The 22,826-nt window shown below is 38.7% G+C and overlaps 1 protein-coding gene across 1 annotated transcript in view; it reads right to left on the reverse strand.

Moving 5' to 3' along the window:
- Positions 1–22,826, reverse strand: part of LOC145439972 (titin-like) — a 515,551-nt gene that overhangs the window by 71,791 nt on the left and 420,934 nt on the right. The window contains exons 303-333 of the mRNA XM_080317640.1: positions 22,314–22,614; positions 21,770–21,943; positions 20,586–21,016; positions 19,492–19,779; positions 18,537–18,840; positions 17,605–17,718; positions 17,375–17,492; positions 15,860–16,379; positions 15,206–15,348; positions 14,932–15,143; positions 13,736–14,038; positions 12,844–13,152; positions 11,981–12,197; positions 10,812–11,409; positions 10,418–10,560; positions 10,066–10,357; positions 9,805–10,004; positions 9,440–9,687; positions 9,153–9,288; positions 8,705–9,087; positions 8,151–8,336; positions 7,630–7,840; positions 6,907–7,085; positions 5,963–6,243; positions 4,549–5,210; positions 3,466–3,826; positions 2,586–2,748; positions 2,359–2,508; positions 842–1,242; positions 216–352; positions 9–149 (exon numbers count right to left, since the gene is read on the reverse strand). Coding sequence (XP_080173766.1) covers positions 9–149; positions 216–352; positions 842–1,242; positions 2,359–2,508; positions 2,586–2,748; positions 3,466–3,826; positions 4,549–5,210; positions 5,963–6,243; positions 6,907–7,085; positions 7,630–7,840; positions 8,151–8,336; positions 8,705–9,087; positions 9,153–9,288; positions 9,440–9,687; positions 9,805–10,004; positions 10,066–10,357; positions 10,418–10,560; positions 10,812–11,409; positions 11,981–12,197; positions 12,844–13,152; positions 13,736–14,038; positions 14,932–15,143; positions 15,206–15,348; positions 15,860–16,379; positions 17,375–17,492; positions 17,605–17,718; positions 18,537–18,840; positions 19,492–19,779; positions 20,586–21,016; positions 21,770–21,943; positions 22,314–22,614 — 8,306 coding nt within the window. The remainder of the gene's footprint in view (positions 1–8; positions 150–215; positions 353–841; positions 1,243–2,358; positions 2,509–2,585; positions 2,749–3,465; positions 3,827–4,548; positions 5,211–5,962; positions 6,244–6,906; positions 7,086–7,629; positions 7,841–8,150; positions 8,337–8,704; positions 9,088–9,152; positions 9,289–9,439; positions 9,688–9,804; positions 10,005–10,065; positions 10,358–10,417; positions 10,561–10,811; positions 11,410–11,980; positions 12,198–12,843; positions 13,153–13,735; positions 14,039–14,931; positions 15,144–15,205; positions 15,349–15,859; positions 16,380–17,374; positions 17,493–17,604; positions 17,719–18,536; positions 18,841–19,491; positions 19,780–20,585; positions 21,017–21,769; positions 21,944–22,313; positions 22,615–22,826) is intronic.

The raw sequence follows: 22,826 nt of genomic DNA on the forward strand, positions 1-22,826 counted from the left end.
TAGACTACCTCTGAATGGTATTGTTACAACGATATTGCTGCCAGCACGTTTACTTATCCCACCAACTGGTATGTCTCGTAGATCCAACCCCACTGGGATGGTAGTCTCTTTTACAACGACAGGTTGCATCGTTGTTGCATCACTCAATCCTGAATTTACATCAAATTTAGCGGTGTTGAAATGATGGATACCACTATTAGAGGTGATAATATTACCTTTCTCATTTTTGGCCATTATTCGAAAGCAATATTTCTTGCCTTGCTCCAAATCTTTGACGGTGGTCGTAAGAGCGTTCACGGTGCAGCATTGTTGCCAGTTATCAGTTACTGCAGGTGCCATCTCTAATACATATCTGTGCAAAAAGTGATTGTATTGCCATACGTATAACTCTCAGACGTGGTCAGCAATGAATTACTTATATAATTTCAAAGTACAATGGCAGGTTTATGTCTACTTTTACTGCTCGGTGGATTGGTTATGATTTTAGACGGTTTCTACGTCACAGTTTTCAGCTTTTTAAACCTAGAATACATACCTGTGCTTTTTTACTTATTTGGAAATCAATACTTTTGCTTTTTAATTGAGTATAAATTATGAATGTAATTCTATTTGAAGAAACCCTTGGAGGTACTGAATTTCAATATATAATTAAATAATATGTGTCGATTGAACTTGACCCGAATATTTACCAGCTAGTAGAGAATATTCAATAGAACTTTGTTAAATCATTAGTCTTATTACCGTTGACGACTGTTAGCTAAAAACATTCAGGTTCATTTCGATATGTATATTATATATTATTCAATTACTTTTAACTCATGATTACCGCAAGTTTACATACCCTGTGATTTCGCTGCCACCATTGTGTTGCGGTTTCGTCCAAGCCAACGATACAGTCGAGTTTGTGGAATCCACAAACTGCAGTCGACCAGGCGCGGACGGTTTCATAGACACCGAGATAGCTTCTGTCTCAGCCGGGACACCGAGCCCAAACGAATTTTCGGCTAAGACTCGGAATACATACACATCGCCCTCCATTAGTCCAGTTATTTTGAACGAATTTCTAGAACATTCAGCTGTCACCGTAGTCCAGGCTTTGCGAGACGCTTCCTTCTTTTCGACGACGTAATTTGTGACTACAGATCCGCCATCGTTTTCTGGCTGACCCCATTTGAGAGTCACTGAGCTGCATGTCACGTCAGACACCTTCAAATCGGAAACAGGCCCGGAAGTATCGAGCACCTGTAATTAGAAGAGGTTGTAGATCAAAATTATGTTTATTCCCTGCAACAAAATACACATTTAGGTAAGATGAGTTGTAACACGCTTCATTTGATACAAAATATACAATACGAAATTGTGATTAGTTTGAGCATAACAGTTGTTGATGAAACTATCTCTGTTTTGTGAGATAAAATACCCATATGGGCAAGCTGATTGCAATACCCTTGCTTTGATAGAATATACAGATATGTGATAAGTGGGGCAAGTTTTTGCAACTTTTGGAACTTATTTTACAGCTTCCTGCAGCTTCCTAAATACTCGAAAGTTATATAGAATGCTGTTTTAAGCTGCTTGAAGGAATCTTATAGTGCAACTTTTTGTAACATTTGTCCATTTTTTTTCATGCAACTTTTTGCAACATTTTGCAACTTTTTCGATTTTTCATGAAAGTATTTTTGATTTTGGTGAAATACACTGCCAAATTCGACTGACATGCCGTAAATCAGCACTGAAGTAACGCTCTTACGGGTATTTCGGCAGCTGAGCCGGAAAGTTGACCTTTTTTTTTAAAAAACTTGCCCTAGTGATAAGATGAAAGATTATAGTTTTTGGTTGTATTATCCATGTCTCATAAGATAAAATACATGGGTAAGCTGAGTTGTAATAAGCTTTAAAATAAAATATAAAATACAAATTTTATTAAGATGGGGAAGTACAGTTTTTGATCAAACTATCGCTGTTTCACGAGATAAAATACCAATAATGGCAAGGATGATTTGTAGTAAGCTTACCTTAATGGAAAGTACAATCTGTGAGATTAGATGGAGCGTAATAGTTTTTGATTAAATTGTCCTTTTCGTGAGACAAAATACCGATAAGTGGAATTGTAATGAGGTTACTTTCACTAACAATACGAAATTCAGATTGGATGGAGTATACCGTTTTTCGATGAAATTATGTCTGATTCTTGAGATAACACACCAATAATACTATATATCTACATGAGTTGTGAAAGTGTACTTTAGTAGATAGTGCAAAGTTATGACTAGATGAAGAATATAAATTTTGATAATAATCTTCCAGTTTCATAAAATAAAATACCCATATGGGTAAGCTGAATCGCAACAAGCTTACTTTAACAGAAAATACAAAGTCTTTCAATCCTTGGTTGTTTTCCACAGTCACCATATAGTTCCCGGCGTCCGATCGATTGGCTTCACTGATTATCAAGTTGGTTTGATGCTGAGTCGTATCGATATCTGCTCTTCTCTTTAGCACGTCATCCTGAAATTAAAATCATTACAAGTGTAAAGCTCTGCACATCAATTTAAAGTTTACATATTTTATATCATCTTCAATACCTTGGTATCTGCTTTAGACCATGTAACAGTCGGCGCTGGTCGGACTTTGTACATCAAGAACAGATTCAATGTACTGCCGGCTTTGATGGTGACACGCCTCTTTGTGTCTTCCGTAATGATAAGTTCGGGCGGTTCGTATCTTTCAGCGCATACGACTGGTGATCTGGACAGAAAGTGGATCGCCTCACTCATCGGTGGTTTTTGATGAATCACTTGCAATTTTTCAGAGTAGGATTTCTGAGGTTGGTACTGAAGGTGCTAATGTCGTTTATAGACAATCTCTAATTCGTTAATTCCTGAAGCTAATCCACAAATATGCTGATTTTCAGGTAAAGTTGATTGCTCTTGGACTAATAGCACCATTTTCAATCAGTTTATTACCGCTGACCAATATAAGGTCTATGCCACAATCCTAGGATGCTCACAGTATGCGGCTTCAGAAAATTCCCTGTTTTGATTAGCATCCATTATTAACAGTATATCATTGGGTATTATTTACCCTTTTGTGCTTCACTTGTGCATGAACTAGTTCTTGCTTGTGCTTGATAACGTTACCATTACTTCAGTAGACTCTTACAGCCTAATTTATACTGTGACTTGAATAGTATCAATAAATTCTTCAACCATGCAAGCCATAGTTTAACACTAATAAGAAAATAATAATACTAAGCAAATCCATTTCAAAGAAACTCTTAGAGCTACGGAATTCAATTTAACATTATATACATATTGTAATAAACCCAAATATTTTCGACTGACACTCGTCAGGGGTAATCGTCAGTAACTAATAGATAATTGAAAAGAACATTGTTTATCAACAACTGTACCATCAAATATATTATTTTATTTATTTAAATTATATATAAACATATCGTCTAACCTCAAAATAGCATGGATTCCAGTCCCGGCCGAGTTCACAGCTGCAACTCGGAATATATACTTTCCTTTATCCTTAAGTCCAGTCACGATATAGAACGTATCGAGGATGGCGTGTTTTCCAGAGACTCTGACCCAATCATCGCCGGCCAGTGACGTTATAGACATGTCATCTTGGGCAGACGCAGCAGAGAGAACGCTTCCGTAGTCATCTCTCATTTCGCTGCCGCTCACTCGCGACGATATCGAGCCAGTTCTCTTTTGTAAGGGGCACATTTCGACGACGTAACCCAGGATTTTGCTGCCGCCGTCGAACATTGGAGGATTCCACGATAAGGTAACAGACGACCTTGTCGTGTCTTCCACTGTAATATTAGCGTATCGTGTTAGAATTGGAAAAATTTACACAAAAATATGAAATTAATGGGTTCATCGTACTTTTTTATACACATTGAAAGGTGTTTCCAATGAACAAAAAAAAATCAGAGTTCTCAATGAACATGTTGAAATATACAGTGTTTTGCATGATCCTGTATTCTCCACGAAACTTTGTAATTGGTGACCAGTGATATTGGTATAGGTTACAAGAGTAACTTCTTGCCCAGATATATATAAATGTAAGCTACAAATAGGTTAGGATTTAGGTTTAGTAAGGACTCGATAACCTCCTTATTTTTAAGATTTGTTGTGATTTGGAAAGTTGATGTCTTCTAAAACTACGTTGTACTTATTTTGTAAGATTTGTCCATATTTCTGACGTGTGTTCCTATTTTCAGCACTAGGGTATGATTGAAAGTGTTTGCATTTTTAGTCATCAGACTTTTTAGTTAATAGGCCTTAATAGTTCTTAGTTTTTGATCCAGAGTTACAGGTAAATGTCATCAACTCTCCTATGATACCCTAAACTCCCAAGCCTAACCCAATTATGACTTGCATGTATCGACTTTCATGGATAACACAGTTGTCGATCATGTGAAACGCCATGAATTTTGATATTTATAGAATTAACATTAGTCACTGATGGTCGTAGGGAGCATGACTCGATGTGCATAATGAAGTATACTACATCCAAAATTAGGTACGGTACCTGCAAAGTTTTGTGGTTGTTCAGGCGGATATTTAGGATCCCTTATCAGGACGTACGGCGAAGTTTCAGACACCGGCCCAACGCCAGCTGCATTCTCCGCACAAACTCTGAATTCATATTCCTGATTTTCCACCAACGACGGTACTTTATAGCGGAGATCCATAACACGTTGCTTATTAGCACGGATCCATCTGGTTCCATTCTTTTGCCGTTTTTCCACAATGTACTGCTTGATGTCAGCTCCGCCGTCGTTTAGTGGTCTTGACCATGCCAATGTCACTGAGTTTTTGGTAACAGAATTTATTTCAGGCACACCGGGACAGGATGGTGTTGTATACGGATTCTTGGCTAGTGCTTCAGGAGATTCCAAAGCATCGCTGACGCCGTATTTGTTTTCAGCGCGTACTCGGAAAATATATTCGTTGCCTTCCAATAACTTTGAAATTTTGCACGAGTTCCCTTCGATGGTAGAACTGACCAAAACCCAGGCTAAGTGACTTGTCTCTCTTTTGTCCACGATGTAGTTAGTGATCGGTGCCCCGCCATCACTTTTAGGCGGTGTCCATGATATGGTGCACTTATCTGCGGTCATTCCAGTGATTTGGACTGGTCCTATCGGAGCTCCAGGTTTGTCAAGAACTTTCACTTGAATAGACAAAGACCTGCGGAAATTGTATAATAAGGTGTTATTTGCAAAACTATATTCGTTGCAGTGTAATCCATTAAACTGTAAAACTTTTCGTTAGCCCCTCTGCAAGAGGTAATGGCATGATAACAAGGATATGAAGAGAGATTCAAATGCAAATCAATTTGTGAAAGCATATAGTAACAATGCAATTTAAAAAATACACTACATGAAGTTGTACCGCTAACAATAAGGTAGTCAATCGATCATTTATTGATATTTTCATCAATTCAAAAACATCGCAAGATTGTGATGTACCGATAATGAAAAGATAGGAGGGTGTCGAAACGACTGGTAGGAGTCTTTAAAAATACCACCCATCTTGTCCTGTAGAGTGTAGCATGTTAGAAAAGTCGTCCACACTTAATGGAAAGTCATTGAAGATGACATGGGATGAAAATGTTATGGACAAATGGTGGTCTGGTAATCTGCAGGGCTGACTAGTATTTATTCAGTATAATAGTAGTCAGAGTATCCTAGGTGAAAATGTAGTTATATTTTGCAAGGCAGTGCCCGTAATGGAACTGATACATAAATTTGGCAATGTGTAGCTTCCTAAAGACAAAGAAAACGTGTGAGAAGCAAATCATACAATAATCGGAAAAACTTGTATACACATACAGCAGTATATCAAAATGAAATGTTTTAAGATTATATATCAACTCTCAGCGTTGAAAAGCTATAATGAGGTAATACCAGGATAAAGCTGCAATCACAAAAACACACTACCTTGCTCCAGCAAAATTCTGCACAGATATGGTGTAAGACCCACTGTCTTCGCGTGTGGTATCGTGTACGGCAAGCTTTGACGCTACCGCGGAATTGTTGAGAAGAATTCTCGAGCTCGGATTGACTTCTTCTTGGTCTTTTTTCCAAGTAATTGTCGGAGTGGGTTTGCCGCGAATGCCGGCTTCCAGTTTCAGCGTTTCACCGGCTTTTATCGTAATCAAACCCGAGTATTTGGCGTCCATATCGATATTGGGCGGTTGTGACTCGTCCTTGACCATTATCTGAATAGCGTAAGGAACAATAGTAAAAAAGTGAGTTTGTGAGTAATGAAGTACCACATTTTGCTAGTACTCTAGTATATGTTGCCTATTTGAAATACTTACTCAAGAGGTTATGTTTTAGACTACGCCCCTCATTTTATTCTTGAACAACCAACTCACTTTACAGAATTTACATAATAAAAAGTAGAAAAAGTTTGGGGAAGAGTTTGCATCCCTTTTTTGATTAAAATTGCTGTAAGAACTGCGGTAAATAGCCCCTGTGCCGCGGTTATTGAATATAATTTCGGAGATGGTACCTATTTCTGATGTCATTCGTTTTTTTGCGTCATTTGTATTGACGAAATGTTCATAAAATTGGTGAAAAAGCCACTGTTTTATTGTAACTGAATATATTTTTGATACTGAGATCTTTATCTAGTATCATAGTCATTTTGTATTGTTCTACTAGTTCTCAGCAATGACCCCTCTAGTTTTTGACGATTCTGCGCACACTCACCAACTCACTGCGCAGACCCTTGAACAACAGTGCGTAACAACTAAAAAAAAGGTCGTCACTTCTGATTTTTTGTGCGCAACTTAGATTTTCTGTGCGCAGAGACAGTGTCAGCATTGCGCATTTGCGCAAATACGCATCTTAAAATGGAAGATTGGTTCTCAGCATACCGGCTGTGTTGTTTTAGCCGGCAAGCTGATGGCGCCCGCAGCGTTCCTAGCAAACACTCGAAATTCGCATTCCGTCCCTTCGTTCAATCCTTCGACATTGTAATCTGTGGCGGCCACGTTTCCAAAGTTGCATTTCAACCATCTATCGCTCGGGACTTCGGATCTCTCGATGATGTAACCTATCCACAAGAATAAAATATGTTACTTGCTGAAATCGTAAGATGATATATATTAAAAAAGTTTTCTCTCTATAGATATAAAGGAGAAACAGACATTTTATTTATCACATTACCGATGAAAAACAGATAATAACATTATTAAAAATGAAATAAGATTGCCAAACTGACATTAGATTGTAATGACGGGGAAACCTGCTATAACTGAGATCTTGAAGACCGATACATATTTGGATGTAAAAATCGGAAATGAAATGAAGAAAACTATTTCTATACTCCTAGTATTGTAATGATGATAGGAAACTCGTTTACAAATGTGTTTTATATTATATTGTGAATGTAGCATCGTGTGTAAGTTGGGCATCGCTTGTATTGTATTCAAATCCCATTGTTGGACAGTACGACTATATGCGCACCAGACAACATCAATTTGAACAAAGTACACAGGGATGATATTGTTGCAACATATGGACCAAAAGTACAACTTAAAACACACTCAATAAAATCATTATGATGATATGACACATTCTTAGATATGTTACGAAACCTGTTATTCTAGCTCCGCCATCGTATTCTGGCTTTTCCCATTGCAGATGCACCGATTTCCTGGTGACACCTACGACTTCCAAATTTCTTGGAGCATCAACTGCGTCTCTCGCAGTGGCGGGCTCCGACGGTTTGCTGTATTTACTGGCGCCGGCAACGTTTTCGGCGTAAATACGGAACTCGTATTCGAGACCCTCGCTGAGCCCGGTGACCTGCCGAAAAAATATTCAATATCAAATTTCAAGCGCTCTATTTGCTTCAGGGGTGGTAACCAAGTCACAAGGTTCCGAGTCACAAGTCAATTTTACGATTATAGTTTTGACTCGAGTCAAGTCATTTTCAATCTACAACCGAGTCATGTCCGAGTCCAATTCAGAGTGCTTAATGTTCAGTATCAAGTTGAAGTCAGGCTCAACCGAATTCTGTGAAACTATTGGGTTATGTCGAAGGCCTCATATTAATATTATACTTATTTTCAATCTTTATATATGTTTATTTAACCGTATAAAATTCACATTGTACCTTATATTCAGTTCCGGACAGGAGTGTCTTTGAGGCAAGCTGCCACAAGATCGAGTTCCTATCCTTCTTCTCAACGTGGTATCCGAGTATTTTAGACCCCCCGTCGGAGATCGGTTCTTGCCATTTTATACTAACGGTCTCTCTGGTAGTAGCTACCACCTCGGGCATGCCAGGAGCCGCCGGGACCTGCAAGTAAAACATATTTAGTTGACGCTGAACTGGAATGTTATGGAAATTAAAAAATGATTAAATTCACTCAGGTGTTCTCAAAATTTATCATCCTTACATCTAATCCATGGAAACAAAAGAAATAAAATTCAGAAGAACACTAGCCCAACAATCAGCTACATATCAGCATTTACATTAGCTCAATATGAAATAAATTATTATTGAGATATCATCTTCATTGTGTGTTGTATTTACATCATTTTATCATTCCAACTACATAAAAAACTGCATAATTTTAATGACATTTTGTTGTCTTAATATTACGAAAAGGTTGGAAAGATAATGAATAATAAAATTAAATGAAAATTTAACTAATTTATACTTACTGTAAAGGGGTATGCCGCAATAACGGGTTCAGATTCCAGCGGTTGACCGATTCCAAATCTGTTTTCCGCCCGTATTCGGAACTGATACTCCGTATTTGGAGTGAGTCTTGAAATCTTCAGAGTGGTTCTAGCCGTCGAACCAGATTGTAGTTTCCAATCCGTGTTAGAACTGTTTGTCTCCCTGATTTCGACAATGTAGTTATTGACGGCACTTCCGCCGTCAATGGCAGGCGGTTTCCAGGATATATTCATAGAATCCGCAGATACGTTTGTAAATTCGACAGGTCCAGTTGGAGCCGCAGGCTTATCCAAAACCTTTATCACAACGGGAACTTTCAAATTTCCGATGTTATTTTCAAGACACAGATGATATTTCCCGGAATCTACATCAAAAATATCAGATCATTAAAATAACATCAATTTAGCAGAATATAATACATTGACATACCGGTGAGGTCGCAGTTTTTAATGGTGAGCTTGACCGACTTTTGATCGTTGTCGTAGTTTATTCTGGTCGTTATTTTGATAGGTTCGTTGTCCTTCATCCAGCAAATATCAGGAAACGGTTTTCCGGAGACAGGAATCTGTATTGAATTTGTAGTATGATACATAGATTATTATCTTTGTATTGTAGATTATCATATATACATCATATATCGTTATCATATATATTATATATCATATATCATGTGCCATATATCTTATATACGTTATGAATATTTGTAAAGTGCTTACATCGACAATAATGTTGGTTCCTGCCTTGCCCTCCACAATCTTCTGCGTCAATCCGCCGAGATCTATGTCAGGTACGGCCGTTTGATCTTTGACAAGGATATATCCAGATATTTCGCATGGCACGCTATTCCCGCATTCATTTCTTGCCGATATGCGGAACGTATACTGCTGGTTCTCAGTTAAATTACTGATCTTGGTCGTAAACACGCCCGGTTTCAATGGAGGGTGTTGAACCCATTTATCAGTACCTAGATAGAAAATAGATAACCAATTAGCCGGGTCACTATTCAATTGTATGTTGAAGTTCTGTACCTCTGAGAGTATCGATAATTTAGGAATATTATCCAATATTTAATCAGCCATACCTCTGACTAAATGCTCGATGACATAGTCCAGGATTTCACTTCCGCCATTATATTCCGGTTTAGACCACTGTAACGTCACACTGTCCTTGGTAATGTCAGTGCATTTGATTGACCTTGGACATCCTGGTTCTTCCGACACCTTCACAGGCTCTTTCAAAGTTGCAGGAACCCCAACGCCGTATTCGTTTTCAGCCATTACTCTGTTATATATTGTATTTTACAATAAGTTTGTGCATGCATGTGAAAAGATGGGAAAATTACCTGAATAGGTAGCTGCATCCCTCAATGAGATTTGTGAATTTGAACGTAGTCCTCTGACAAGCGGTTTCCACTGTGGACCAGGCTTTTTTAGTAGCTTCTTTGCGTTCCAGTATGTAATTTTTCACATTGCTACCACCGTCTATATCTGGCGGTTTCCAGGATACCGTAACTGTGGCCTTGGTGACATTCGTGGTGCAGAATTCTGCGGGCGGTCCGGGGCTGTCCAAAACTTTTACATTCACAGACGACGTGTTGGTACCACTGTCGTTGCTTAGCGTAAGTGTGTATCGACCTTAAAGAATTTAAGTGCATGAAAATGATGTCAACATTAGTTTTGAATATTTACACATACTGGCATCATCTCTGTCAGCGTTTTCAATGATGAGAGTGGTCATCGAGTCAGTTGAATCAATGATAGCACGGTCCCGTAATCCATTGTCGGTTCTTCCCCAGCTAACAGTAGGAGCGGGTCTTCCAGTGATCGGAGCAGATAGCCTGAAGTACATAATCACATGTGTAATAAGCAAGCACAATATACATCTCTGGTAACAACAGTCATCGCGAAAGTATTTCACTACTAATTCAAAAACCTTTGCAATCCTGTTGCAATAAAATCACATAAGGCAATAGATCACAGTCAATAATAAATAAGATAAATTCAAAAATTGGTATAGAATAAATCGAGTAAAATTTGTTCCCATTTGTAATGTGATAAAACCAGCGAATCGCATTCAAAGATACGTTACCTTATACATCCTCCAGCTCTGACTGTTAAATTCCTCGGTAACTCCGCGTCTGGATGTATTCCAGGTGCTTCCATCCTATCAACGGGAGATACGACAGACTGACACACAGCAGGTTCGGAAGGACCCACAATATTATGCGCTTTGACACGGAATCGATATTTCTTCCCGGCAGATAAACCACCGACAGTGTAAGTAGTTGTACGTATATCCGATTTTCCGGCAGCTTGTTTCCATTGAATATCTGAATCGTCTTGAGCAATAGATTCATGATTTTCCGCATAATCGATAGAATATCCGAGTATATCAGCTCCTCCGTCATACATCGGTCTGGTCCATGATAAAGTAATTGACGATTTTGTGGTATCTGTCACACGAGGCAGTCCCGGCGTTTCTGGCGGGTATATCGGGTCTTTCAACAGCACGTAGCCAGACGTTTCACTGGCTGGGCCGACGCCGGCTTTGTTTTCGGCGTAAACGCGGAATTCTTGCTCCGAGTTTTCTTTCAAATTCGTTGCTCTCAAGCGATTGTCAGACACCAATTTCTTGGTGACACGGAGCCACCTGGTTGATGTCTTTTCTCTCCTTTCCACAATGTATCCTGAAGCATAGGAAAATAACCCTTGAAGGAAGGAGAGATTCTTTATTTCAATCTTGCCGAAATACATAACAAACATACAGCATCAATGATGATACAGAATAAAAGCGTGTACACAGTGTTTGGTGTCAGATAAGAAAATCGATACTACCTAAGAGGTCAACTAGTCTAGTAACACATGTATCAAAAAAGTGTACTGACTTCTGCATAACAGTCGAATAAAATAAAAAAAAATAGGCAACAATTGCAAAACTATAAAATACGAAGCAATATCAGGGCTGAATAGGGTAACACTGTTAATATGACGATAGGAGGAGATCAAGTATATCTCCATCAAATCAATCATATGATAATTCACGGATTTGTTGTGGTGGGGAATTACAAACGATAGGTCCTGAGTAGTCAATAGATTCTAGTTATGTTACTATTACGTGGGGGTAAGTAGATTGCACTCTTTGTATTACGAGACTGAACATAATTAACAGGTATGAAAAAGTTAGATAAGTTTAAAAACAAGGACTTTAAATTTTGTTTGAAAATCATAAACATAAACTACAAAAAAATTTAATCAAACCTGATATTTCAGCGCCGCCGTCAGAATCTGGACGTTCCCACGTCAAAGAGCAGCTGGTGCCCATGATATTATCGATGGAAGGAGCCCCGGGTGCAGTGGGCACGCTGTAAGGATCAACGGCCCTGGTAGGCTCAGATTCAGCAGGATCGCCGAGACCGATGTTATTTTCCGCGCGGACTCGGAAGATATATTCATTTCCACGTAGAAGTCCAGTCACCTATTGTACAAGACATACAAAATGCATAGATTTAACGTATTGAGTATCGGGAGCTAATATCACTGAAGTAAAATGGTTTGTTGTCAGCAATTCCATAGTCACTCGAAACAATATCTATTCACTAATAGCTTTTCGACTGACTATCATCGGTAGCGAACGTCAGAAACATGGTGAATCAAATTGAAAATGTAAAAAAATATTTTGAAGAGGTACAGAACTTCAATATAAACTTGAATAGTATATTCATATTGAAATAAACCTAAACATTTCCAGCTCATTCTCTTCAGGGGTTATCGTCAGCAACTAATGAAGAAGGGGAAGATAATGTGTTACTGTAGTTAAGGTACACAATAAACTTTACCGATGGCACATTTGGTTATAAATAGCAATTAACAACAATGCACATTAGTAAATAATATAACACTTTTCGTTATTTCCACATACCACAGACAAAATATTTTGTACAATTTGATACATTGTATGACTCACATTCGCAAATGATGAGAACCAGTCGATCAGCTTTACCGGATAATCTCCAATATGAAGATAATCCTTCATCAAATTTTGAGGCACTGTACCCCCATTAGGTTATTTAATTCTAAAGTCCGCAAACGTTACATCGGAGAGTCAATTTAGAAAGTCAAACCTTGTGATGGTTTGTTTCCAGTGATTCCGCACATTTCGTCCAAGTCAGTCTTGACGTTTCTCTCTTCTCGATTGTGTAACCGTGGATTCTATCACCGCCATCCAGTTTAGGCGGCTGCCAAGATAGCATACACTTCTCAGACGTGACGCCCGACACTGCTATTTGTCTGCAAGGGCCTGGGGTGTCCAAGACACGGACTGTGACTGCGATGGATCTTTCTCCGGCTGCGTTTTTCACGCGTATCGTGTAAATACCGCTGTCCTCTCTTGTGCTGCTCTTTTTAGTGAGTGTAGTTTCCCAGTCACGAATCTGCAAAACATACAATACCTCACTAAGTTTTGCAAGTTACTAATTGTAATTAGGTAGAGACATTCATGGATAATGAAACTGAAAATATCACAAAAATTGACACTACAAGCAACATGATTTGTAATGATCGATTTCTTGTTAACATTTCACAAACTGCTTAAAAATATACATATATATATCAAGTGTGTGTGTGTGTAATTTACGGGTCGTAAAAACTACTTCAAGTGAAAGTATTATGGTCTATAGTTAAAGTCCTATAGTAATTAGTCTCAAAAATTAGATTTGAAAGAGCGGCCCGTAAGCATTTAACAGTTGATCGGGGGTGACTGCTTTTTTATAGCAAGGTGCATCTTCGCGATTACCGCAAAATGGTTAATGTCGCCGCTACATAAGTACAATTTTTCAAATATAATATCTTTTACAATGGTACAGCTGCCATTTCGCCATGTTGGTATGACAATTTCTCACGGGGGATACAAACACATGCCAAAACTTATGTCCAAGTACATTGTCACTGACCCCCTCTCGTCTTAGCTAAGATATCATGCAACATCAAATCACAAACATTCAAATCATCACATACACCAATGCTAAGATCGGCTCTCGATGTCAATTCTTTATTATCCTTCAACCAAGTGACGGAAGGCGTCGGTTTTCCGCTCGTGTATCCTTTGATGCTGAAAGCTTCTCCGGCTTTCACGGTCACCGTGTCTCTGTACTGTGCGTCGACATCGACCTTTGCGGGTTCGATTTCGTCGCGCGCGAGCACGGGACCTAAGGTCGCGGAGGGTTCGCTGGTAGAGCCGGCCGCATTCACGGCGGACACTCGGAATTCGTATTTTTCCCCTTCGACTATTCCGTCGATTTCGAAATGAGTATCGATGACCTGTGAATATACATGAGCTTTGTCGATTTTTGTATTGACTTGTCTTTGTGCATGACTCAAACGAAGTCATATGACTCAAGACCAGGACGGCTAAGACCGACATTTCTTCGTAATTTCAAAGAAGAATAAAGTCACCACATTAATATTGGTATTTCGTCCATCAGTCTTGATACTTGGAAAATACTAGCAGACTTGAACTCGCAATTGACGTGGTGGTGAATTGAAAATTACTCAACTTGACTCGAATCAAATCGATAAAAGTGAGATTGACTTGTGACTAAGATCCTTGCGACTTGGTTACAACCCTGGTTCCTTGTTCAAAATAGTAAAAAATTTGAAATTTTCAAAGGAAATTCAAATATAATGCTAAACAATAAATCAAAATTGGCTTTCTAGATCAGTGGTTGCGTGATTTTATAAATTTTTCCTGGTGGACATTTTGCAAATTATATGACACACTGCCGCCCTATAAAAATCGACGAATGATAGAGGAAGCACGCAAAAATCAAAAAAACAACATGGAATATCACGGCACTAAAGCAGGAATTTTCTGCCTTGCATAGTCAGATTGACGAAGTTTACAGATTCAAAAATGTTATCCGAGATTGCAAGAAGCATCAAAATACTATTGCAGTTTATCGCAATAGTGCAGCTATAATGTGTAAACCATTTGCCAACAAGGCTAATAATGAAGAAAGCACTATGGTATCCAACAAAGCTTTATTATCGTTTCACAATCATTGGAAAAATTCTTATTGCGGACCCTATTAAACCGTTGTTTGGAACCAAGTTTGGGTATCGTTATTCTGGATCACCCTGCACCTCGAGGTTCCTCATATTTTGTAGAGCACACCTGCTCTAGCTCATTCGCAACTACTCAATTCCTTGCATACCTTGCTAAAATTACATTTCATCCATCTTCCATCGGGGTAATCACGTTTTTCGATGATATATCCAGTGATACGGCTACCACCATCATATTCAGGCTTCAACCACTGTATTTCTACACTGGTTCGGTTAACCCGCAATGTCTCAACATTACGCGGTGGATCGATAGCGTCTCTCGCAAAGACAACGTCAGATATACGGCTGTATTTTCCAATCCCTAGAGTAAACGTGTCGTTAAATATCAAAGTGAACTGTGAGCATTAAGGTCATCAACAGCACCTGCTAGGTTCTCAGCTGACACGCGGAATTCGTAGGAAAGCCCTTGAGAGATTCCGGTGTATTTGAACGTTGTGTCTCGGATGGGATAACTGTTGACTTTCGACCATAAGATAGAGTTTTTGTCTTTGCTCTCGACGTGATATCTAAATATTATCAATTCAAGACTTTAAACTGGGTCAGACTGAAAAGAATTGCAAAGTCTATCAAGTAAAAAGAATGCACTATGTTATCTTATCAAAACGAGCAGGAAATTGAAAAGTCTCTGGAAGATGCAGAACTTCAATATATGGAAAAGCATGGATTATGCTAATCTAATCAAAACAAGAAAGAAATTAAAATATAGCGAACCAAGATGCCTATTTAGATTCTATTCAAATCGTGCATTTTTCTGCACCGAAAATGGTTTATCATTTATATTTTCGACCCCATTCTGTTAATAAATTTTACCAATTTGCTACAACGAATATCTTTTTCATTTTGAGTTACAATCGGTATATTTAATTAGTTCAACTAGTTGCTGACGATTACCCCTGATGAGTATCGGCCGAAAATATTCATTTTTATTTCAATATCATTATACTATTCAATTGTATATTGAAGTTCTGTGACTTCAAGTGTCTCTTACAAGTTATGTAACAAAAGGAATAAACTCACCCAATAATCGGTGATCCACCGTCTTTGACTGGCTCTTGCCATTTTATAGTAATCGCGTCTTTCGATACACTGATAGCTGTCGGCGTCCCAGGTTCGCTGGGTACTCCGAAAGGATGGTCAGCGATGACGGGTACCGATTCCAAGGCGTCGGAAACACCAAATTTATTAACGGCACGGACTCGGAATATATATTCCTGCCCAGTTGTGAGCCTTGTTATTTTTTGAGAAAGTCTCACGACAAAGCTAGACACTTCGATCCATCCTAGATTAGCGTCGAGTTTGTCTACGATGTAATGCGTGATTGAGCTTCCTCCGTCTTGCTCTGGTGGCGACCATGATATCGTAATGGATTCGGCGTTTATTTCGTTGAATTTGAAAGGACCAACAGGTGGTGACGGTTTATCCAAGGTCACTATTTTTAGAGTGGCGTTTTTAGAGCCTGCCGCGTTGGTTACGTTGAGTTCGTAACTTCCGCTGTCTTCTTTCGTGAGATTTGTGATGTGTAATTTAGCATTTGAGCCTGCAGATAACAAAAGAAATACATTGAATTTGTTCATTCATTTATAATGTTATCGATTCAAAACACCATAAGAATGCGATAAAATGAAAGATAGGAATATGTCGACATAAGTTAGATTATGACAATCGAACAATCGCCTTAGCCTAGAACAGGGAACTCAGAACGGGTCACGGGTCAAATTTTGTAGATGATGCGGGCCGCAAGAATGCAATATCGAGATAAAAAAGGCTACACAGTTGAGCAACCACGTTTTAAACATTACGCGCTCTCTAACATGGGCGATACGCATAGTTACCACCAAAGAAGTAATATTTTATTGAAGAAGTGCATATACAACAAGGAATAGGATGCTATACACAAGAGGCAATAAAATATGAAAGTAAACGATATGTATACAAGACAGCGTACTCAATGGTAGAGCAGAAGGAACACTACAGAAGTTGCAAAACCCGTTTGAATAAAACGCGTTTGAAACATATCTTGAGTCTGATAGAAACTGGAAGATTGTTCCACAGAATGGTAGCCGAAGAAGAAAAATCATTCTCGCCGTTGGTTGCTGTTTTAACTCTTAGAACTGACAAGAGTTTCTGAGACTAAGAATGTGACGTCCTTCTGGGATTGTAAATTGTCACTAGCTGAACAAGATACGCTGGTGCACAGCCCTCCTTGCATTTAAAAATATGCAGAAAAAGCAAGATTCAGACCTATAGTTTATGGGAAGTCAATGAAGGGATCTAAGAATCGGTTTTACGTGATCCCATTTCCTTGACCGAGTTACCATATAAACATATAAAAAGGTCATAAAAAGGTATCTATGGTGTGCTGTGCATGTTCAAAATATTGTCGGTATGCAACATGCCTCCGTACAAATCGAGATACTACATGACATAACATACACTAAGAAAGAAAGGTTGAATGCTACACGAGTATAATCCCACTGGGACTTCAGAGATACTCACACCGTGGAACAAACATGAGAAAACGAAATCACACACCTGATATCACCGAGTTGATCCTAGTTGTCTGCTTCAGCGTCTCTCCTTTCCTGTAGAACATCGCCGTAGGCTGTGGTTTCCCAGTGAAAGGGATAACAACATCCACATTGGTGCCGACCTAAATTAACAGAGGAAGTTGCAGTTAAGTTATTGAGTCAGGACTAAAAATAGACGCTGCAGATGACAGCTGGCAGGAGGCCTCCTGATCGCAAGCAGGATTATACACTCGCCTTTTGAGAGATGGTATCATTGAAAAACTGGCTCATGTCAATGGAGGGAGAGATAAGCACTTCACGGATTGTGACAGCTCCGGATTCTCGAGCGTCTGATATTCCTGACTCATTCTGCAAAGGAAAATGAAATTTGTTCATAAAGCAATTTCCAAATAGGTTTCGAAATCACTAGCAAAATAAGAGGAGATAGATAGATTCATTTCCACAAGCCACAAGTTCAGGCAAGTGCCGAAATTTGTGATGCAAAACAATGTTTGATTGGTATTGACTGGTACTGGTGATGTAATTATAACCATCTTTGTGTCAACAGAACCCAAAGTTCTTCATTTTTCGAACATTATAATATAGTCATAAAGTGATATATGATAGTCATAGAATTAAATTTTTGTATGAAGAGAGAAGTAAAATATTTTATAGCAAGATAATATACAATTGAACAGCATATTCATAATGAAATGAACCCGAATATTTTCGGCTGGCCCTCGTCATGGGTAATCGTGAGCAACTAGTAGAGAATTGGAAAGGTCATTGCATATCAACTATCGTATCCCGAGATATGATGAATTTTCATGCCGGTGACGTCATATTTTGTGATACGATTGTTGATATACAATGTTCTTTCAAATTCTTTACTAGTTGCTGACGATTACCCCTGACAAGTGTCCGCTGGATATATTCGCGTACATTTCAATATGAATATACTATTCAATTGCATATTGAAGTTCTTTACCTCCAAGAAGGTCTTCAAGAAAGATAATAATAAAACCGATCTAAATTAGATTATTAGATTATTAGAGATAATGTATCATATGAATTTGCAAAAATACAAATCTTAGAACAGCAATGGTAAATATAATGACAAAGGATACACATTTACAAATACTTTCTTGTCTTTATGAACGCTTGAGAAATGGGAAGACATATCGAACCTGTGCTCTGACACGGAAAAGATATTCTTTATTCGTAATAAGTCCGTCTATCACTTGTCGTAGGTTCTTTGTCGTTGCGGCCACAGTCCACGATGATCTATTTTCTTTCAATGCATATTCGATGACATATCCGGTTATTGGAGTGCCTCCGTCATGCTCTGGTCGTGACCATTCCACTGCGCACGACGTGTCCAGGATGTCGGTAATTTCAAGTTGTCCTGGAGTACTGGGCGCTTCCGATATTTTAACGGCTTGCTTCGTTTCGCAAGGTACACCCATGCCATGTTCGTTTTCCGCTGTCACTCTAAATAACAAAGGTGGGTGAATTTCAAATGCAGCTTACACATTTGAATCATGTGCTAGTGCATATCGTACATAGACCATACTAATAAATATATATCATCTATCATATATCATGCGGTAGTGCAGACCGTGTCTCGTACATTTGGTACATGACTTTAATAATATATAAAATGCAGAATATAACATTATATCATCCCTACACTAGGGTGCTGTACACAAGGGTTATACAAAGGGCTGTACAAGGGTAATAGTATATCGTACATATAACATATATATCATATATCATGCGTTAATCGATATCGCGTCTCATACATATCGCACATGATTTTAATATTATGTATGGCGTTGAATGTTGCAAAATATAGCAATAAATATTACTTTATATATAAAAGACGGGATTGCATAGTTGCAAAGAAAGAATGAGCCCTACAATGCTATTGTAATTGGAATGTACGTTTAAATAAAAGCGTTTTGCTTTTACACTTAAAAACAGATAATCTGATGAAAGCTGGCAAATATGAATTGATAGTTACTGATAATTATGGGGAATGTCATATCAGACATCAATCTAACTAGTGATTTATACACAAGGGTACTTGAACAACTGAAGAATTATATAACAACTTTTATGATGGAATGAATCGGGCTGTACCTGAAGAAATAAGATTCTCCCTCTTGTAAGCCAGTGCACTTGTACGCAGTTCTTGATATAACGGAACCAACAACTTGCCACGCTTTTCGAGTTGATATTCGTTTTTCAATTTGATAATTGGTTATGACTGAGCCACCGTCAGCGTCAGGTACGTCCCATGACAAATTGACGTGTTCCAAAGACATATCTTTCACTTTCAAATCCTTCACCGGCCCCGGCGTATCAATAACTTTGACCGTTATCGATACGGCTTTGGAGCCAGAAGAGTTTTCCACGTTCAGAGTGTACCTGCATAAACGAAACGTAGATAAGACAACTGTGAGACGTATTCAATCTCCATTTAACAAGGTAGAGTCTTGGATATTACAATACTATATGCTAGTTGACAAATTTATTGGAAAAATATACAATGACTTCTTTATAAGTAAATTTTACGGGATAGACCAATGTGAGCCATAATCGGTTTTTGTGACATGCGTAATAAGCAGAGGTAGTAAAAGTCAGGGTTGTAACCAAGTCACAGTCAATCTCACTTTTATAGTTTTGACTCGACTCACGTCAAGTCATTTTCAGTTCATCCCTGAGTCAAGTCCGAGTCCAAGTGTTTAGCGAGTCCGAGTCCAAGTCATTATGTTCACTGTTCTGTTTTCAGATCAATCCGGTTCAATGCACTTATTTCAATTCTGGTCGAATGATATAGAATGTCCTGCATTCATAATATCTAAATTTTCCGCAATTTTAACAATTTTTGGCCCTATTTTCCAAGTATCAGGACTGATAATACCAATAATGTGGAGCTTTACTATACTTTGAAGTTGCAAAGAAATGTCAGTCGTGGCCGTCCTAGTCTCGAGTCATATGACTTGGTTCGAGTCATATGATTTGGTTCGAGTCATGCAAAATGACTGGAGAACAAGTCGAGTCAATAGAAAAATTGACCTGAGTTGAGTCATTTCAAGCTTTTGAAAAAATGACTCGAGTCAATTTGAGTCACCAAAAAAATCGCGACTCGAGTCGAGCCATGACTCAAGTAATTACAATCTTGCTGATAACCTTTGGTGACATGCACTGAGTGATGCAATAGATATATTTACCGTCCTGCGTCGTCTCTGGTACAGTTGTCGATGAACAACGAGCTTGAAAAGTCATTCGTGTCCGTGATGGAGTTAGGATTGAAATCACCATTCTCCTTTGTCCACTTTACGACAGGCGTTGGTCTTCCGCGAATAGCGCAGAACATACGAATAGCATTCCCTGCTTTTACTGTGATATACTGCCCTGTGTGCGGGTCTGTTTCTATTTCAGGCGCGATTTGTATGTCTTTAGGTTGGTACAGCTGCTCAAGCTGATTGAACTCTCCCGGTCCGGCTTCGTTGACAGCACGAACTCGTATTTTGTACTCTTTGTTACCATGTAAACCGGTGACGGTGTATTTGGTGTCTTGCAATCCAGACGACGGGGAGCATACGGCCCAATCTTCTTCCTCTGCAGATTCGGGTAGTATTTCCACCAAATAGCCCGTGATCTAAATGTTAAAAACGAATGAATTGGGATCATTTTGGGTCGGTAATTTTTGTGGAATTACTTTGCTTTTGCAACTAATGCAACTTGAGCTGTCTTTGACGATTGATTTTGTTTGCTCCTGGCTTTATTAATCTATTATTCTATTATCCTACTATCATTATTATTAATATAATATGCGTCATTGCTTAGTTATGGTAAGGTTGCGAATAAAGGTGATCGCTATTTATAGTGCGCTGATGGCTTACCTCGTACACAGCAGATTTGAAATAGTTTTTTAAGAACACAGCAGCGACGAAAAGAGAATATATTAACTGCATTTCGTGAGAGGTATCCCTAACACTGGTGTCATTCAAATTAAGATAATATCAAGTAGGACCTTCATGATACCTCATGCTTACCGTGAGAAATATATATAAGAACTGTTATGTAAGTAATATTGTCATATTTTTGTTGAATAATAATGCTTTTTGTAAAATATTATGTATATAACCGAATTTGGAATTGTTTCAATATATATCACATGCTGGGCGGATGGCAGTCAACAAATCAGCGTGTTCACGGTGTCCGTGTTTATGAGAAAGGCTATCTTAGTATGTCACGTTAACAAATTGGTTCACATATTTAACGCCTTGACTTTGAGAAAACATCAATTGCACAGCAGCATACTTAATACGTATACACAATCAGTCTTTTAGAATCAGATGACACAATAACCCAAACACAAGCTTTGCATTATAGGGATGAGAATACTTACCTCGCTTCCGCCATCGTAAGTAGGCGGGTTCCAAACCACAGTGATACTGCTTTGCGTGGTATCAGTCACTTTTGGTGCGCGTGGTTGACCAGGAGGATATATCGGGTCTTGAACTTTGACGGTGTCTGAGCAAGCACTCGGTTTGCCGATACCTTCAGAATTTTCAGCGTAGACCTGAAATTTAATTCATGTGGAATTTCGGGTAACGTCATATCTTCCCCATAAACCAGTGCAATTTCCAATGCATGTCAAAATTAATTAAGGGTATAAAATTTTTAAAACCACGTTTTCTCTATGTTTCCGTGGGTCCTAGTTGGGGCTAAAGCCGTTCAAGAGATATTGGCAAATATAGTGAATTTTGGAGTTATAAACATTTTTGAAACCAAGTTTTTTATCTGTTTCCGGGGTTCTATAGTAAAGGTTTTGGGATCAGATTGTATAACTCGAAGATTTACATCTAAATCCTAGTTGTGGCTAAAGCCGTTTAAGATATATTGGCAAATATAGCAAATTTTAATATTACTTATTGAGACTTATTACAAACCTGGAATTCATATCTTTGTCCCTCTAGCAATCCTGTGATCTTAGATCTATTCTCCGGTATCGCTCTCATCGTGACTTTAGACCACTTGGCCGCCAGCTTATCACGTTTTTCGACGATATAGTTTGTCACTTCCGCGCCACCGTCATCAGTGGGTCGGTCCCAAGTTAACACCAGACCCGTTCTAGTGATATTGCTGGCACTCGGCTTTCCAGGAGGTCCGGGCACGTGGAATGGATTTTTCATGACCGCCGGTTGAGATTCGACCACGTCTCCAACTCCAAAAGTATTCTCAGCCCGTACTCTGCATACAACAAATGTGATAAGATAATCTTTATCTGCCATCTGTGCAAATCAGTAACATACGAAATGCAATTGGGTGAATTGTGATATACATATAAGCAAGGTATAGATGAGGATCGATATAACGGAGTCGTTTAATCCGAGCCACTCAGGCCCGGATAATATTACAAAAGAAGCCGCTAGCCTCAAAACTTAAGATTTCCGAAATATAAA

Source organism: Botryllus schlosseri, chromosome 5 (genome assembly GCF_051294905.1).
Source record: "Botryllus schlosseri isolate E-star chromosome 5, Bs_hap1, whole genome shotgun sequence".
In the NCBI taxonomy this organism is placed as follows: Eukaryota; Metazoa; Chordata; class Ascidiacea; order Stolidobranchia; family Styelidae; genus Botryllus; species Botryllus schlosseri.